This window comes from Bombina bombina, chromosome 4 (genome assembly GCF_027579735.1).
Source record: "Bombina bombina isolate aBomBom1 chromosome 4, aBomBom1.pri, whole genome shotgun sequence".
Lineage (NCBI taxonomy): Eukaryota > Metazoa > Chordata > Amphibia > Anura > Bombinatoridae > Bombina > Bombina bombina.
The window spans coordinates 970,274,815-970,295,620 of NC_069502.1; the positions used below are offsets into that span (position 1 = coordinate 970,274,815).

A 20,806-nucleotide genomic window follows, 5' to 3' on the forward strand; every position below is an offset into this window, starting at 1 on the left:
CGGCAGCGTGTTTCTGGTTCGAATAACTAGAAAAGTCGCTCAATAAAGAATCCTCGTATGAGGAGGTTATGGACAGAGTTCAAGCACTTAAATTGGCTAACTCTTTTATTTTAGATGCCGCTTTGCAATTAGCTAGATTAGCGGCGAAAAAATCCGGGTTTGCTATCGTGGCGCGCAGAGCGCTTTGGCTAAAGTCTTGGTCAGCGGATGTGTCTTCCAAGACAAAATTGCTTAACATCCCTTTCAAAGGTAAAACACTGTTTGGTCCTGATTTGAAAGAGATTATTTCAGACATCACCGGGGGAAAGGGCCACGCCCTCCCTCAGGATAGGTCTTTTAAGGCTAAAAATAAGCCTAATTTTCGTCCCTTTCGCAGAAACGGACCAGCCTCTAATTCTACATCCTCTAAGCAAGAGGGTAATACTTCACAACCCAAACCAGCCTGGAGACCGATGCAAGGCTGGAACAAGGGTAAACAGGCCAAGAAGCCTGCCACTGCTACCAAAACAGCATGAAGGGATGGCCCCCGATCCGGGACCGGATCTGGTGGGGGGCAGACTTTTTCTCTTCGCTCAGGCTTGGGCAAGAGATGTTCAGGATCCTTGGGCACTAGAAATAGTTTCTCAAGGTTATCTCCTGGAATTCAAGGATCTACCCCCAAGGGGAAGGTTCCACAGGTCTCAATTATCTTCAAACCAAATAAAAAGACAGGCATTCTTACATTGTGTAGAAGACCTGTTAAAGATGGGAGTAATTCATCCAGTTCCAATAGGAGAACAAGGGATGGGGTTTTACTCCAACCTGTTCATAGTTCCCAAAAAAGAGGGAACATTCAGACCAATTTTAGATCTCAAGATCCTAAACAAATTTCTCAGGGTTCCATCGTTCAAAATGGAAACCATTCGAACGATCCTTCCCACCATCCAGGAAGGTCAATTTATGACCACGGTGGATTTAAAGGATGCGTACCTACATATTCCTATCCACAAGGAACATCATCAGTTCCTAAGGTTCGCTTTTCTGGACAAGCATTACCAGTTTGTGGCACTTCCATTCGGATTAGCCACTGCTCCGAGAATTTTCACAAAGGTACTAGGGTCCCTTCTAGCGGTTCTAAGACCAAGGGGCATTGCAGTAGTACCTTACTTGGACGACATCCTGATTCAAGCGTCGTCTCTGTCAAAAGCAAAGGCTCATACGGACATCGTCCTAGCCTTTCTCAGATCTCACGGATGGAAGGTGAACAAAGAAAAAAGTTCTCTGTCCCCGTCAACAAGGGTTCCCTTCTTGGGAACAATAATAGATTCCTTAGAAATGAGGATTTTTCTGACAGAGGTCAGAAAATCAAAACTTCTAAGCTCTTGTCAAGTACTTCATTCCGTTCTTCGTCCTTCCATAGCGCAGTGCATGGAAGTAATAGGATTGATGGTTGCAGCAATGGACATAGTTCCTTTTGCACAAATTCATCTAAGACCATTACAACTGTGCATGCTCAGACAGTGGAATGGGGATTATACAGACTTGTCTCCGACGATTCAAGTAGATCAAAAGACCAGAGATTCACTCCGTTGGTGGCTAACCCTGGACAATCTGTCACAGGGAATGAGCTTCCGCAGACCAGAGTGGGTCATTGTCACGACCGACGCCAGTCTGGTGGGCTGGGGCGCGGTCTGGGAACCCCTGAAAGCTCAGGGCCTATGGTCTCGGGAAGAATCTCTTCTCCCGATAAACATTCTGGAACTGAGAGCGATATTCAATGCTCTCAAAGCTTGGCCTCAACTAGCAAAGGCCAAATTCATACGGTTTCAATCAGACAACATGACAACTGTTGCATATATCAATCATCAGGGGGGAGCAAGGAGTTCCCTGGCGATGGAAGAAGTGTCCAAAATAATTCAATGGGCGGAGGATCACTCCTGCCACTTGTCTGCAATCCACATCCCAGGAGTGGAAAATTGGGAAGCGGATTTTCTGAGTCGTCAGACTTTCCATCCGGGGGAGTGGGAACTCCATCCGGAAATCTTTGCCCAAATAACTCAATTATGGGGCATTCCAGACATGGATCTGATGGCGTCTCGTCAGAACTTCAAGGTTCCTTGCTACGGGTCCAGATCCAGGGATCCCAAGGCGACTCTATTGGATGCACTAGTAGCGCCTTGGACCTTCAACCTAGCTTATGTGTTCCCACCATTTCCTCTCATTCCCAGGCTGGTAGCCAGGATCAATCAGGAGAGGGCTTCGGTGATCTTGATAGCTCCTGCGTGGCCACGCAGGACTTGGTATGCAGACCTGGTGAATATGTCATCGGCTCCACCATGGAAGCTACCTTTGAGACAGGACCTTCTTGTTCAAGGTCCATTCGAACATCCGAATCTGGTCTCCCTCCAACTGACGGCTTGGAGATTGAACGCTTGATTTTATCAAAGCGTGGGTTTTCAGATTCTGTAATAGATACTATGATTCAGGCTAGAAAGCCTGTAACTAGAAAAATTTACCATAAAATATGGAAAAAATATATCTGTTGGTGTGAATCTAAAGGATTCCCCTGGAATAAGATAAAAATTCCTAAGATTCTATCCTTTCTACAAGAAGGTTTGGAGAAAGGATTATCTGCAAGTTCTCTGAAGGGACAGATCTCTGCTTTATCTGTTTTACTTCACAAACGGCTGGCAGCTGTGCCAGATGTTCAAGCATTTGTTCAGGCTCTGGTTAGAATCAAGCCTGTTTACAGACCTTTGACTCCTCCCTGGAGTCTAAATCTAGTTCTTTCAGTTCTTCAAGGGGTTCCGTTTGAACCCTTACATTCCGTAGATATTAAGTTATTATCTTGGAAAGTTTTGTTTTTGGTTGCAATTTCTTCTGCTAGAAGAGTTTCAGAGTTATCTGCTCTGCAGTGTTCTCCGCCCTATCTGGTGTTCCATGCAGATAAGGTGGTTTTGCGTACTAAGCCTGGTTTTCTTCCGAAAGTTGTTTCCAACAAAAATATTAACCAGGAGATAGTTGTACCTTCTTTGTGTCCGAATCCAGTTTCAAAGAAGGAACGTTTGTTACACAATTTGGACGTAGTCCGTGCTCTAAAATTCTATCTAGAGGCTACTAAAGATTTCAGACAATCATCTTCTTTGTTTGTTGTTTATTCTGGTAAAAGGAGAGGTCAAAAAGCAACTTCTACCTCTCTTTCTTTTTGGCTTAAAAGCATTATCCGATTGGCTTATGAGACTGCCGGACGGCAGCCTCCTGAAAGAATCACGGCTCACTCCACTAGGGCTGTGGCTTCCACATGGGCCTTCAAGAACGAGGCTTCTGTTGACCAGATATGTAAGGCAGCGACTTGGTCTTCTCTGCACACTTTTGCCAAATTTTACAAATTTAATACTTTTGCTTCTTCGGAGGCTATTTTTGGGAGAAAGGTTTTGCAAGCTGTGGTGCCTTCCGTTTAGGTGACCTGATTTGCTCCCTCCCTTCATCCGTGTCCTAAAGCTTTGGTATTGGTTCCCACATGTAAGGATGACGCCGTGGACCGGACACACCTATGTTGGAGAAAACAGAATTTATGCTTACCTGATAAATTACTTTCTCCAACGGTGTGTCCGGTCCACGGCCCGCCCTGGTTTTTTTAATCGGGTCTGATGAATTATTTTCTCTAACTACAGTCACCACGGTATCATATGGTTTCTCCTATGCATATTTCCTCCTGTCCGTCGGTCGAATGACTGGGGTAGGCGGAGCCTAGGAGGGATCATGTGACCAGCTTTGCTGGGCTCTTTGCCATTTCCTGTTGGGGAAGAGAATATCCCATATGTAAGGATGACGCCGTGGACCGGACACACCGTTGGAGAAAGTAATTTATCAGGTAAGCATAAATTCTGTTTTTTCATGGGCAGAGGGAAGGGGGCGGGTGGGTCAGTATTATTATTATTATCAGTTATTCTTAGAGCACCAACAGATTCCGTTGCGCTAAATACATGGGTCAAATATTCAAGGTGACAATTACGGGAGACAAAGGGATAGAGGGTCCCTGCCAAGAGTTTCACTGTTGTAAATCATCTCTCATGAAGGTGATTTACAAAGCAGCTAGGCTCGTAGGCTCACATGCTAAGGGGGTTCAAGTGGATAGCTAAAAGGAGGAGAGGAACTAAGATAGGAAATATTAGTGTATATTGTATGCATCCCTGAAAGTAGAGTCTTTGAAAACTATTAAAACTTTTAAAAGCAAGAGTCAGTGTTTTATGTTTCTGGAGTTTAGAGGAAGCCAGTGAAGGGACTTGCATAGAGGTGCAGCAGATGAGGAGCCACGTGTAAGGAAGATCATCCTGACAGAGGCATTTATTATGAATAGGGAGATAGGCGGCAGCTAGGGAGGCCAGAGAGGATTTCGTTGCAATAGTGAAGGCGGGAAATGATGAGAGAATGGATTAAAGTCTATGGGGTAGATTTACCAAGCAGCGGATGCTGCTATCTACCCCCGTACTTTCCGGCTTGCTCCTTAAGTCGTCCACCACCTTTGAGGCGGCGGGCAGCAATCAGCCCAATCAGATACGATCTGGTTTATTGACACCCCCTGCTAGAGGCTGATTGGCCGCAAATGTGCAGGGGACAACATTGCACAAGCATTTCACTAGAAATGCTTGTGCAATGATAAATGCCAACAGCCTATGCTGTCAGCATTTATCGATGTTAGGCAGACGGATCATGTCCGCCCGCACATTAATAAATCTACCCCTTAGTTGTGTCTTGTGTGAGGAAGTGGCGAATTTTTGAGATGTTTTTGAGGTGGAGGCAGCAGGAATTGGCCAAAGACTGGATGTGGGGAGTGAAAGAGAGATCTGAGTCAAGTGTATCCCCAAGACATCGGGCATGCGGTATCTAGAGACAAGCAGAGATAAGTGTTTCTTATATACTTAAAGGGACAGTCTACTCTAAATTTGTTATTGTTTAAAAAGAAAGATAACCCCTTTTTTATCTGTTCCCCAGTTTTGCATAACCAACACTGTTATATTAACCCTTTGAGTGCTAAGCACTTTCCCACCTGGGTGCTAGGCTAATTTATGCCATTGGACAGTTTAGGCGATTACCTTTTCAATGGGGGTCTTGGGGGTCTGTAGCTGCTTAGATGCTTGAGATGCAGGCTTCTAAGCAGCATGCCCCCTTTCCCTATACTTGTCATTGTGATTTTTAAATAAAGTTGTGTAGTGACGGGGGCCTTGAGGGAGATCTGGGAGCCCCCAGATCTCCCTCAAGGTGGGAGAGTGCTATCGATGGCTCTGAGCCGTCGTTAGCACCTGACTGAGACAATTTGCGACGGCTCAGAGCCATTGTTAGCACTCAAGGGGTTAATACACCTCTGCAGACTGCCCTTTTATCTTAGTGCTTTTGACATACTTGCATTTTAGCCAATCAGTGCTGACAATGTTATCTATATGGCAGACATGAACTAGTGCTGGCTAGCTGTGAAAAACTGTCAAAATGCACTGCGATAAGAGGCGGCCTTCAAGAATAAAGAATATTCTTGGTATTCAAAGAATACTAAGAGAACAAAGCAAATTTGATGATAAAAGTAAATTGGAAAGTTGTTTTAAATCGCATGCCCTACCTGAATCATGAAAGTTTAATTTTGACTTGACTGTCCCTTTAACAGTCTTTACAACCCTTTTGTTGCCCTATTTCCTCTTTTTCTTTTATATGCCCCTTGCTCCCCCTTAGCATGTAAGCTTTCAAGACCAGTTGTCCTGTAGTTCATCTTCAGTTGGCAGCTCTCAACAGGAGCATCTACCCATTGATCTGGTTCATAATTTGACTCTTGTAAATGGTACCTTTTGTATATTATACCTATGTTTATAGAATGATATACAAGCAATAGTGCAATAATAAAATGCTCTAACACATAAATAATATTTTCTTTTTGTACTTGGGCGTCCCTTTAATTAAAATGGAAGAAAACAAATTAATAAATATTGTCAAGAAAATGAAGGACGAAGCCAAAAAAGTATAACTGTTATATTAGTCTAGTTAAAATTGTGTTAGGCTAATCTGTCTGCCACTATAAAAAGCTGTGTTTCCAGCTTGAATATGTTTACCAGCCCCATACTGATGTTCTCATTTTTTCCCCTAGAAGTTCTGTCGCCAAAGCTACATTTTTTGTAATTATCGACCTCAATCAAACTGCATGCAGGATGTGTCTCACTATGGGATGCAGGAAGCTTTATATAAGCAAATACACAATACTGCTGGTGGGTATTTTATGGAAACCTAGATTTTAGCAGCAGATAATAACCAGAAGGTTTATCTATTAAGCTGATAAGCTTTTCTAAAAGCACAACCCGCAGGCTCGCCATACATACCCCACATGTTTTTGTCCCTGTCATATTTAATTTTAATTTAAAATGCATAGTTTTTTTAAATATAAGTTTTCTTCTCTGTTGCATATAAAAGAGGGTGTCCTAAAATGGTTCTTTTTTTTTGTTGTTGTTGATTTCTCTGTAATGGAATTTAAAAAATGTTTTAATTAAATTAATGCCTACTTTTAGAGCTTAAGGAGTTGTCCTTGTCATCCAATTAAAAGTCTTACAGAGTAGTTATGCAATTAGTTACCAAGTGCCCTGGAGGCATGAAACGCATCTGAGGGGGAGGGGCTACGGTCCCCCTATCTTTACCCTATGTCAGGGCATCCCCTGTGCCTGGTGTATGATTTTATTTTTGTAATAAAGTTGGACTTTTTATACTTTTACACTGTTGGTCGGATAGTTTTCCTGAGTTCTGGGGCTTTGTGTTTTCGTAGTTATGAGTTAGTTTCAAAATCAAAATATATCAATTTAATGCAACCTTTTTTATGCAAAACAAAATGGTATTTCAAAGGGATATGAAACAATTTAGAAAATATATATATATGCTAAATCAAAGTATATGTATGTATAGGTACATAAGGGAACAGAAATACTGAGAACATTCTGCCTCATTTGAACATGGTCAAAAACTGATTTCCTGTTCCTCTTGCATTCACTAAACAGTAAACCAGCTCAAGTTACTCTAAAAGATTCATGACATCAAGGTATTTGTGCCTTCCTATAGAGACCCCAGTGCCTTTCTTGGGGTGTGACAGGAAGTAATGGACAACGCACAAATGAAGTTAAAAAATATAAATAAAAGGTAAAATCCTTTTAAAATGATGAGTAATGCATAATGCAATGGTTTTTATTAAATATAACCTACTGCTTAGTGTTGTTGTTTTTTCTTTACTACAACAACTAAACAGACTTTTATATCACTTTAATGGTATATTAATTATTATATATTATACAACTAGATACAGAGCTTGTTATCTAACACTTTATTTAATAATGTAATAACTATATTATAACACCAACTAAAGGAACGTTAAACCCATTTGTTTTTTGTTAAAAAAAAAATATTCTTTGTCCCACACTCCTTAGAGAGCCCAGAAAGCAACATTTGTAAAGCTAGGTTTTCCTTTTGAGTTTTGTTACCAGATTTAATTTCCCTTGTTATTATTTGTTCAAACTTAGCTCATTTCCACAAGAAGCATGCTTAGGTAGGTTCAGGGGTGTGCACTGCAGCAGCAGTGTTTGCAACAATGTTTTACATATAGTGCTTATATGACATGCACACTCCTGTGCCTACAGGTATTCTGTCATGGAAAGTAGCTAAGGTTCAACAAAGTACATTTGACAATACAAGTAAATTAGATTTTAAAAAAACAATGTTCCAGACTAGTAGAATTTCCCAGTCCCATTCATGTTTTTAAAGGGACCATAAACTCAAATGTCCATTTGCCATTTATTTATTTTTTGTAGACAATCGAAGGTATTGATTTAGGCCCATTTTGGTATATTTCATGCTACCGATTTGCCGCTAAATGCGATCATATAAAAAAAATTGTTAACTTTTTCACAAACTTTCAATGAAATTATTTACATATTGCTTGTGCAGTCATAACACAAATGGTTGTAAAAGCTTCTCTGGGATCAAAAAAAGCAGACATGCATGACTTTGCCTTTGCTTCTTGGTAATTAGAATGCCGCTAATTGCAGCTGTGCACCACACTTCTGAAATTCCCGTCAGTTAAGGGATAAATCAAGTAGCTTGTAAAGTTAAGTTTAGCTGTAGTGTAGAGATTACCCTCCCAGCTAACGCCTTCTACCCCATGATACCTACCTGATCCCTCCAAAACAGCTGCCTCCCTCACCTCCACTGGTTACAACCATCTTAGGTACTGGCAGACAGTCTGCCAGTATGACATTTTAGGACAATTTTTTTAAATGAATTTCATTTTTTCTTTTTAAAATTTCTGCAGTGTAGGATCCGCCCTTACCCTACCACTTCCCTGATCACTCCTAAACAGCTGTCTCATCCTCCCCCTCTAAATAGTGTCCACCATCTTAAGTACTGGCAGCAGTCTGCTGGTCTCCAGTTTTTATATATTTTTAAATCATTTTTATTTATTGATTCATAAAATAAAACATTTCTGTAGTATAGCGCCCCACTTCCCCCCCCCCTCCAAGCAATCATTCTGTAGGGCTCCCCTCTCGTAATACATTTTCTGTTGTATAGTGGATCCCTCCCTCCTGCTATAATATTGTGTGGCAGTTGGAACCTTTCCCCTCCCACTCCCTTCTGGCGATGGGTCGCCCACCCGCCTCCCTCCTGACCCTCCCACACCACAAATGGCACCACCGCAAGCCGATGCAGTGGCATATCCGTAATCTGCTTCATATGGTAACAGTCAGGGCTTCCTTACCATATGAAGACAGATGCCTACTCCCCCAGGCTGCAGTCTTTGCTGTCAGAGCTGACAGTCAGGGCCGCAGCATGAGGGAGAAGGTTAGACATAGCTACTACGTCAACAGGGTACACTAGCCAAAGTACCCTGTGATGTAATAGCTACATCCATTAGGCTTAAGGGGTTAATTATGCACAAGTAAAAAAAAGATTGCAATACATTTTCATTATTTATTTTGCCTGCTTTTCCTCAAATTTGATCCTGAAAACTATAGTGTTTGCATTCCCCAGAGACTGGAATGCATTCTATAAAATGCAAAGCTCTGACACTCCTACAAACTGCATAGTGATTGGTTAATATATGCACAAGCTTATTTATACCTACCCCTAATTGGCCACACCAAAGGAAGTATGAGGATCAACATTTAAGAGGCTTTTAAAAGGGTGGGTCAGGGCCTGAACACAATGCATATTTTATAACAAAATTAAATGTTATATAAACATTTATTTTATGATGCAGAAATAAAAAGTTGATCCCTTTAAAGGAACAGTGCAGTCAAAATCAAAATTTGTTTTGTTCTTTTGGTATTCTTTTTTGAAAGCTAAACCTAGGTAGGCTCAAACTGATTTCTAAACTGTTGAAAACAGCGTCTTTTCACAGTGCATTTTGACATGTTTTCCGTTAGACAGTCCTAGTTCACATGTGCCATAAAGATAACATTGTGCTCACTCCTGTGAAGTTATTTAGGAGTCAGTACTGAATGGCTAAAGTGCAAGTATGTCAAAAGCGCTAAGATGAGGGGGCAGTCTGCAGAGGCTTAGATACAAGGTAATCACAGAGGGGTTTATGCAAAACTGGGGAATGGGTAATAAAGGGATTATCTACCTTTTTAAACATTAAACATTTTCAAGTAGACTGTTCCTTTAAGCAATATAGTTTACTACATAAGACCACTTGAACTGTCACTAGCAGTTACAAAACGAGGATTGTCACGATGGGAAAATGCTTGTTTAAAGGATTACTTTCTGTTATAATTTTTAAGCTAAACAACTAACATATTAAAGTTAATAAACATTAATTAAAACCTACTGACCTATATTTTCTCCAAACGAAGTTTCATAACGTTCTAAAAGTTATATCTTTTATTCGCTGATGATGTCACGTTATCCTGCCCACTATTTTCAGCACTGTGTGTTCAAAATACTTAAACCAATAACTTTGTGTTTAAAGCGCCATTTTGAAACCTAGGTATTGTAAACGGATTGGTACAGAGCAAAGCATACCCACGGAGTGGGTTTGGAAAACAATTCAGTTTGCAGACAAGATTTCTGATATACGGTAGAGATATGTTAATGAAATGCTATTGATAAAAAGCGTATTTGGGGTAGTTAGTTAGTAACAGGCATAGAAAATATTTACTTACAGTGGCCCTTTAACAAAATGAAATATAAATAAGGGCCCTTAAGCAATGATTTGAAACTATACATTTAAAACGCTCTCTGATCTCCATCATATTTCCATATGTGCATCCAAACAGTTTAAAAGGTAAACCAGCTGCCGAGAGTCTGTGAGGGAAACTCATTCATTTTCTTATGAGTTTTCTGGCTGCAATTAGGGGCTGTTACTCAAAATAGGATGTTTACATTATAATCTATTCTAAGCATGTTTCTAGTTGAGAAGTCACTTAAAGAGTTTATCATCCAATCGGCCAATAGAGGGGGGAATAGAATAAAATATAAGACTTAGCTGTGTAATATTCAGAGTGCAGCAGGGAAACTGCTTAACATTAATTAGTTGGGATAAAGGAACATAGGCATGTTTAGTGCGGTACTGAAGAATGCAACTTTATTTAATATGCAGTGACAGCGACTTTATTTAATATGCAGTGACTTTATTTAATATGCAGTGACAGCTCCACATTGAAGCAGCCCACCCAACTGTTTTTGCATTCATTAAACCACCAAAGAAATGTACTTTTAAAAACAAAACTTTCATGTTTTCAGATAGAGCATGTCATTTTAAGAGACTTTTAAGTTTACATCTATCTTGGTATCATTTGTTAAAAAGCATACCTAGGTAGGTTTAGGAGCAGTAATGCATTACTGGGAACTAGCTGGTGATTGGTGGGTACAGACATATGCCTCTTGTCATTGGCTCATCAGATGAGATCAGCTAGCTCCCTGTAGTGTTTTGTTGCTCTAGAGCTTTGTAGAATTTGGCTATTGAAAAATAATTGCAGTAAGAAGGATGTTAATTTGTTTTAAAAATGTTAAGACTTAGCTGAATGTTATCCTATAGCAGCACAACAGAAATACACTTAGGTGTTTACCTTTCCTTTAAAGGCACATTCAAGTCAAAATACACTTTTATGATTCAGAAAGCGCTGCAGTTTTAAGACACTTTCCAATTAATTTCCATGATCAAATTTTACTCATATTAGGTAATAAAAAATAAATCAAAATGTTTATGTGTAACAAAATTAAATATATTCAACTTGAATGTGAAAGGATATACTTAAAGCGAAGGCCAAGTTTGACGAATTAGTGCCCGGTTTTTAATAATCCTAGCAGTTTAATTCATGAAAATTGACATTTCAAGCGTTTTCTTCAAAAACTTAACTTTGAATCCTGAAAGCTGCTCCATCGATTCCCCCGGCAGAAATGACGAATCCGGCTTCCTCCATTCACGACATTCCCCCCGGGGCGATCATGGCCTGAGGGAACGACATGATTGGATGAAGTAGGATTCGTCATTTTGGACCCGTGAAGAAGGCTTGCAACAGGCGGAGGAAGCGCTGCAGCGGCTCTCAGGATTAAAAGGTAAGTTTCTGAAGAAAACGCTTGAAGTGTCAGTTTTGATTAATTAAAGTGCCCTTGGTTTTAATAGGATTATTTAAAACCGGGCACTAATTTGTCAAAATTGACCTTCACTTTAAAGGACAGAAAGAACAGCAGTTTTAAGACACTTTCAATTTTACTTCCATTATCAATGTTTGCACAGTCTTTTTATATTTTATTTTATATACACTTTCTGGGGAACAAGATACAGCTCAGCATGTGCACAAGCTCACAGGGTATATGTATACTAGTCTGTGATTGGCTGGAAAAAGGGATAACAAATACATTTGTCAGAAAAAAATTTACTGCTTTTTTGAAATTCAGAGTAAGTTCTATTGCCTTAGCTTTTCATTGTGCACTTGTTAATTATGTAATTCTACTGCATTGAGTGCTCCTTTTTACATATGTGTTTAACCACTTTACACGTGCAATCAATAATGCAAAAATAAAATGTAACACATTAGAGCATTTTCGTTTTGGAATTTTAGGCCCTTTTAATGCAAAGATTTACTTCAGTTCAAAGTTAGGCTGATAGCTATTTAATTTAAAGGGACACTGAACCCAAATTATTTCTTGCATGATTCAGATAGAGCATGACATTTTAAGCAACTTTCTAATTTACTCCAAATTTTCTTCATTCTCTTGGTATCTTTATTTGAAATGCAAGAATGTAAGTTTAGATGCCGGCCCATTTTTGGTGAACAACCTGGGTTGTTCTTGCTGATTAATGGATAAATTGATCCACCAATAGAAAAGTGCTGTCCAGAGGCTGAACCAAAAAACCTTAGACGCCTTCTTTTTCAAATAAAGATAGCAAGAGAACGAAGAAAAATTGATAAAAGGAGTAAATTAGAAAGTTACTTAAAATTGCATGCTCTATCTGAATAATGAAAGAAAAAAATTTGGGTTCAGTTTCCCTTTAAGGTTGGTGTATATCATGCAAGATTCAAAACTTGACCCTACAACAATCTACACTGGATTTGTTAATCATTAAAGGAACATTTTTATATCTGTCCAAATTAGCAATCCAGTTCAGATAAGATAAACATGCACAAAATACTTTTCAAGGGGCATGTCCCTGGATTGCAAAACAAGGCAGATTTTTGCTAACAAAATGACAGTGTAAAGGGACTTTAAAGGGATATGAAATCCCAAATTGTTATTTCATGATTCGGATAGAGCATGCAATTTTAAACAACTTTCTAATTTTCTTCTGTTATCAATTATTCTTCGTTCTCTTGGTATCTTTTGTTGAAAAGCAGGGATGTAAGCCCATGAGCCGTCCCATTCTGGAGCACTATGTGGCAGCAGTTTTGTAAGAAAGTTATCCATTTGCAAGAGCATTAGATGAGAGCACTATTTCCTGTCATGTAGTGCTTCGGATGCCTACCTAGGTAGATCTTTAACTCAGAATATCACGGAAATTTGATAATAGAAGGAAATTGGAAATATTTTTAAAATGGTATCCTCTGTCTGAATCACAAAAAACAGTGTTGAGTTTCATATCCCTTTGATGTCCCTTTAATACATTTTTGGAAGTAAATACAGCAGTTTAATGGTGCTAAGATGTTTTTAAAAGGAAACCCTGGAAAAAAATTTATATAAAATGTTTCAAAATGAAACAAGTTTGCATACATGTAATTATTTATTTTGCCCCCTTTTTGTAATTTAGCTCTGAAAATATAAACATTTTTTCTAGTTCTCAGATCTTGAAATTCACCATGCTGACTTCTCAAGGCCAACTCTGCTACATAGATGTCCCTAAATAGATTTAAAGGGACAGACAAAACCAGATTTTTTGTTGTTTTAAAAGATAGATAATCCCTTAATTACCCATTCCCCAGTTTTGCACAACCAACACAGTTATAATAACACACGTTTTACCTCTGTAATTACCTTGTATCTATGCCCTTTGCAGACTGCCCCCTTATTTCAGTTCTTTTGACAGACTTGCATTTTAGCCAATCAGTGCTCACTTCTTGGTATATTCAAGTGCATGAGTTTAATGTTATCTATATGAAACACATGAACTAACGCCCTCTAGTGGTGAAAAAACTGTTACAATGTATTTAGATTAGAGGCGGCCTTCAAGGTATAAGAAATTTGCATATTAACCTCCTAGGTTTAGCTTTCAACTAAGAATACCAAGAGAACAAGGCAAAATTGGTGATAAAAGTAAATTGGAAAGTTGTTTTAAATTACATACCCTATCTGAATCATGAATGTTTTTTTTGGACTTGACTGTCCCTTTAAAGGGACAGTCTACCATAGAATTGTTATTGTTTTAAAAGATAGATTCTCCCTTTATTACCCATTCCCCAGTTTTGCATAACCAACACAGTTATATTAATGTACTTTTTACCTCTGTGATTACCTTGTATCTAGGAACCTTCTTCCAGCCCCCTGATCACATGACTGGGGCTGTTTATTACCTATTGTCTTCCATTTAGCAGTGTTTTGTGCTAAATCTTAAATAACCCCCTGTGCCTGAGCACAGTGTTATCTATATGGCCCACGTGTACTTTCTGTCTCTTTGTGTTGAAAAGAGATTTAAAAGCATGTGATAAGAGGCAGCCATCAAATGCTTAGAAATTAGCATATGAGCCTACCTAGGTTTAGTTTAAACTAAGAATACCAAGAGAAAAAAGCAAATTTGATGATAAAAGTAAATTGGAAAGTTGATTAAAATTACAAGTCCTATCTGAATAATGAAAGTTTAATTTATACTAGACTGTCCCTTTAACTTCATAACAATGCATTTATACTAACGTCATGACAGTGGCTACCCTTGTTGTCTGTGGACAAAAGACCAGATTGGCTCATCCAAATGGTGGTTAGAGTTTGGCTATGGAAAAACAATAACACTAAAAATGATGCTGACTTGTTTAGACTTGGCTGATATGTTATTTTATAGCATAGCAACACAACATAAATGTCTTGCAATTACAAGGTGATTATTGTCCCTTTAATAGGACTTTAAACTGGCTGTTCTGATAATCTACATTTATTACCATCATAATGGATTGATTATATTTTTAGTAGCAATTCAGATTAGAAAATCAATATTTACATTCTGTGGCTGGAAAACCCTGAGCTTCAAAAGAAAATAAGGAAAACAACAAAATAATTTGAAAATGTCAACTATTTTTTTCCATGTAAAAGGTTAAAGGGGCATAAAAGACTATGCAAATCAAAGGCAGTTTAGTGATACACCCCTTAAAAGGCCTGATGGAGTCCATGGTCCAGGTTTTCTCTGCTGTGACCAATTAGGAATTTGCGCAAATGAGCTTGTACTCTTATCTTACCAGTGTCTGTGTAGAATATTGCAGGGTCAGTTCAACTTTACCATACACAAGTATGCTGGAGGCACTGGGGTAGTGGAAAAAGCACAATTTTTTTCACAGGTATTTTACAGCAAAATCAGGCAAAATAAATGATGAATGTATATTGCAATGTTGTCCTATTTTTCCTATTTAATTTGATTAATAAAATAAATTGAAGATTTTATTTAGAGTTGAATGTTCCTTTAAAGATATAATAAACACATTGTAATTACAAGATGTGTTTCTGTTGTCTTGCTATATGATAACATACCAGATGAGTTATTTGGAACAAATAAAGGGGACTTTCAGTTATGAAGTATAAAATACTTCATGCTGAAAGTTACTTTATTTGTGTGAAGCGTTCCCCGCACTGAGCTGCTCAGGCAGTCAACAGCAGAACACTATTTTGCTGAGAGGTGACGTTTCCAACTCTTAGCAAATAGCCATGCGGGCCAGCCAGTGCCAAGCCAGATATTTGTTCCAATGGTAAATCCTAGCGTTTCACAAACGCTAGGATTTACCATCACTTTACGTTAATAGAATATGAATTGCTTTACAATTGTTGTCTGCTAAAACCAGTTAGGGAAAACTATATAGCAGGTTTTGTGAAGTCAGCAGGGTGTATTTCTAGTTCTGAGAATTAGAAAAATCTACAATTTTTAGAGCTTAATTATATGAAAAGTGGGCAAAAGAAATAATGAAAGCAGACTGATATAATTACAGATGTAATTTCAGTTTTAAAATACAATGATATTCTCACTGATTTCATGTTGCTAAAATGTACTTCTTTGTCTATCGCAGCATGGAAAAAGATATGGAGAACAATGTCATGATAGAAAAAAAGGAACTCAAGGCCTTCCCTCGGGATTCTGGGTATGAGAGCATCTCCTACAAACCAAGCATATTGGATAAACTTCTTCACACTCATCCAGTATGGCTGCAACTTGGCCTGAGTGACGATAGGGTGTTGGATATCCTACAAGAGCAGCCTCCTGCGGTAAGTAGAGTATGGTGATAAGGTTATCTCTTGCCAAAAGCTATAAATCTAATTGTACACAGAAGGGTCTAGTTTCAATAAAATTGTTCATCTTTTATGTGCAAGATCTCATGTATTAAAGGGACATAGAATCCACATTTTTCTTTCATGATTCATACAGAGCTCACAATAATCTATCATCAAATAAGCTTAATTCTATTGGAATCCCTTGTTGGAGCTAGCGGAACACATTGGGTAAGCGGATGACAAAAAGCTTATAAGTACAACCACCATTAGCAGAAAGCTGTCAGTAGTGCATTGCTACTCTTGAGCATACCTAGGTATTATATTCAACAAAGCATACCAAGGGTACTAAGCTAATTAAATAATAGAAGTAATTGTAACTTTGTTTAGAATTGCATGCTCTACCTGAATCCTGAAAGAAACAGTTTGGGTTATATGTGCCTTTAATGACAGGAACATCTCACTAAACAAAAACTGGAAAGTATTGGTGAATCGTTGCTCAATAAATTGATGACCATGATTTGCCTTTACGAGGCCCTATGTCAACCTCACATATGCTTATGAATCCTGCCCAATAACTTGTGTTGATGCAGTAGACAATAATAACTTTATCCTAGATCAGAAAATCCTGCTATTGCCAAACATATCTAATACAAAGATAAAACTAAACGTGTAAAGGGAACACAAATAAAGAATAATACATTTAAATAAATGTGATAAAGATAACAAATGTATAGGTGTATGAGCCGGACAGATAGTTTAGCATGCTAATGCACTGTGTTCGATCCTCGTGAGGTCCACTCAGCCTTTCATCCTTCTGAGGTCGATAGAATGAGCAGCGCCTTGAGACCCTTACGGGTGATTAGCCGCGGTTTACAAGAACCCAATACATACATGCATACATACAGGTATTAAAATATGACATGTATTCATTTAAATATGTAAGAATACACTTATATAGTGAGTAGTATAGTGCTATATAAATAAATACATTTCATTTTGTTATACCCAAACGTTTTAGTAAAAATTTGTTACATTTAATTATTATTACCTAATAAAAGTATATCCATTATGGTAAAACATTGATAGAAAAATAATAATATATATATTTTATTAGTGATATAATCAAAAGAAAGAAAAAATAAATAGTACGTACGCCTGTGATGAGAATGATACCTAGGTAGGCTCAAAAGCAGCAATACACTACATAGATCTAGCTGCTGATTGGTGGCTGTGCACATATGCCTTATGTCATTGGCTCAACAGACCTATTCAGCTAGCTCCCACTAAGGCATTACTGCTCTTGAGCTGATTTTAGCTATATGTTTAATCCCTTTTGTAGGGGTTAACGGTATAGTTATATGCTAGCAATAGTGCAATGATAAAATGCTCTAACATACTTTGTACCTTTAACTATAAAATTACAATTATTACATTTCATTAAAGGACGAGTCTACCCCAGTTTTTCATAAACTAAAACTGTTATATTAATATATAGTTTACCTCAGTGATTACCTTGTATCTAAGACTCTGCAGACTGCCCCATATCTCAGTGCTATTTACAGACTTACATTTTAGCCATTTGGTGCTGACTCATAAATATCTCAATGGGAGTGAGCACAATGTTATCTATATAGCACACATGAATTAGCAGTTTTTCTGTAAAAATGCACTGAGATGAAGGTGGCCTGCAGGGGCTTAGAAACAGGCAGAAATGTAGAGGTATAAATGTTATAAAGTATATTAATATAACAATGTTGTTTGTGCAAAGCTGGGAAATGGGTAGTAAAGCTGTTATCTATCGGTTTAAACAATAAAAAAAAAACAAGAAGACTGTCCCTTTAACAAAATAAAAACAAGCATAGAATACATAGCACTAAATAACAAGTCAAGATATCAGCAATTGGAAAATTAATATCAAATTTACAGATCCATAAATAAAATGTAGGTTTTGTTTTATTTGGTAGTTTTTGAGGTTTGGCCACAGCAAAGAAAATTATTATTTTTAAAAAAAAAAATTTTGGGGGGGGGGTTAAAATATTTAGTGTATTGCACTAGTTTTTATTTCTACATCTATAATGAAAATTATTATCAGTTGTAGACAGCAGGATTCTCCCTGCCCAAGGCAGTTGTGTGCTGCTCCCTCGGTGACTGACTAGATAGTGGGATGGTCTGTGGCAACGAAACAGCTAAGGACTTTATATAGAAATAATGATTCCTTCTATATAATAGATGTAGACCATATGGGAGATTACCTGTTTCATTATCTATATTCAGTATTTTCTAAAATAGGCGTTTCTCAATTTCTTCTTTTTATTGTAATTAAAAACTTCCGAGTAATGTTATATAAATAGTTATATTGGATGGTGACGGATTGGGCAGTTTACAAATAGAGCAAAAGTGTAAAAAAACTAAGAAAAAGATGACTGCTTAACTAAAGATGGTATGGAATTGCCATAAATACTTATATATATATATATGTGTGTGTGTTTATGTGAGTTTTCCTCTTAGGCTTTTGCACCCAAGCTTGTCTGGAGTTAAAGGGACATTGTACACTAGATTTTTATTTGCATAAATGTTTTGTAGATGATCCATTTTTATAGCCCATCTGGGGTGTTTTTGTAAAAATGTATAGTTTTGCTTATTTTTAAATAGCATTGTGATTTTAGACTCCTAACCAAGCTCCAAAGTTTTAGATGTATACTGATGTATACAGACTTCAGACTGCTTCTGTTTGTATAATGGGTCTTTTCATATGCAGGGGAGGGGGAGGTTCTACTATCAGCCCCTTTCAGTGGGTGTCCCAGGCTAATCTCATTAACAGTGTTAAATTGGGATCTTCTAAGTAAGTTTTTACAAGGGCTTACGCTGGATTTTGTATCTGTGCATATAATTCTTTATAGTAGTTTCTATTACATGCAGTTAAATGAAAATTGGTGTATACTGCCCCTTTAACTGAATGCAAACACTATGGGGCCTATCTATTAAGCTCTGTGTTTCTGGTGAGTCTTCAGGCTCGCCAGAAACACCAGTTATGAAGCAGCGGTCTAAAGACCGCTGCTTCATAACCTGTCCGCCTGCTCTGAGAAGGCGGACAGACATCGCCGCAATTCAACCCGATCGGGTTGATTGATACCCCCTGCTAGCGGCCGATTGGCCGTGAATCTGCAGGGGGTGGAGTTGCACCAGCAGTTCACAAAAGCTGCTGGTGCAATGCTGAATGCGGAGAGCATATTGCTCCCCGCATTCAGCGATGTCTGTCGGACATGATCCGCTGATCGGATCATGTCGGACAGACACATAATAAATAGGCCCCTATGACTGTTCGTGAGCACCCAGAGCTGGGCATTTTGCCAGTGGCATGGGATTTTCTTTGAAAAATAAATCTGTGTGTGTATATGTATGTATATATAAATATATATAATAAGGTCAAGTACGAATACACAAAATCCTGGGACATAAAGAATTGCTAATACCTCCCTCATCAGAACTATGAAATTTCCCATTTGCTTTTAAAATAAAAAGCAAAACCTTACCAGAACTACGCAGTCCTTGGTTATCGTTTTGAAATATATTTTTCAAGATGGGAAGTGTCAGATGCAATACAAATGGTTCTCTGAGCATTTAGCAGTTGTGCATTCCTAGGTGTAGCTTATGTCCTGTAACAGCTGTGTTATAAGACATCTAGAGGGCCAGCTGATTATACTATTTCTGTATAGCACAAGTGTGTGTTTAAAGGGACAGTCTACCATAGAATTGTTATTGGTTTAAAAGATAGATACTCCCTTTATTACCCATTCTCCAGTTTTGCATAACCAACACAGTTATATTAATATACTTTTTACCTCTGTGATTACCTTGTATCTAGGAACCTTCTTCCAGCCCCCTGATCACATGACTGCGACTGTTCATTATATATTGTCTTAATTTAGCATTGTTTTGTGCTAAATCTTAAATAACCCCCTGTGCCTGAACATAGTGTTATCTATATGGCCCATGTGTACTTTCTCTCTCTTTGTGTTGAAAAGAGATTTAAAAAGCATGTGATAAGAGGCAGCCCTCAAAAGCTTAGAAATTAGCATATGAGCCTACCTAGGTTTAGTTTAAACTAAGAATACCAAGGGAAAAAAGCAAATTTGATGATAAAAGTAAATTGGAAAGTTGATTACAATTACAAGTCCTATCTGAATAATGAAAGTTTAATTTATACTAGACTGTCCCTTTAAATTAATTGACTTCTGAACATCCATCCATGATCCTGATAAAGTTTTATTATACAAACATAAAGTACACTAGATCAGCCTTTTTCCTGGATTTTTTTTTTTTCTGTTTTCTTAACTGAACCTTAAGTGAACCTTAAAGAAAACTATTAAATAGCATAATTTAAGAAAGTGCTGAGCTTTTTGGGGATAGAATTTTACTTGGAAAGGATTTGTATGGTTTTGGCCCAAACTTGGTTGGATATCAGCCGCAGATTTCTTCTCTCAAGGAAATCTCCACCCCGCTTGCTGATGGATATTTTTAATACAGATTTGCTTTCTAAAGAATACAGTAAAATAAATAATTATGTTAAACTTGGGAAGTATGAACGCTAGAATAGTTAGATGGATGTAAGATCATCAAGGCAACCTCCATATATCAAATATGCAGTCTTATGGAAAAATAAAAAGCCTTTTTACATCAGATAATTCTATTTTTATGTGGATTAAACACCTAGTTAAGGTGAAATATTACTCATGTACTAAATCACTCAAGTGATGCAGCATAGCTGTAAAAAGCTGCCTAGAAAATATCACATGAACATCTCTACTTTATATACACAAATAAAGCTAAAAGTGCAGTTTCTCATACATTTTATACTCTGCAGCTGGTATAAAAAGTCATTGGAAATACATTAGAGAGAAAACAA

The 20,806-nt window shown here is 37.9% G+C and overlaps 1 protein-coding gene across 1 annotated transcript in view; it reads left to right on the forward strand.

Moving 5' to 3' along the window:
• RIN2 (Ras and Rab interactor 2) overlaps window positions 1–20,806 on the forward strand; it is a 330,034-nt gene that overhangs the window by 234,550 nt on the left and 74,678 nt on the right. Inside the window, exon 6 of the mRNA XM_053712006.1 lies at window positions 15,699–15,894. Within this exon, the coding sequence (XP_053567981.1) occupies window positions 15,699–15,894 (196 nt within the window). The remainder of the gene's footprint in view (window positions 1–15,698; window positions 15,895–20,806) is intronic.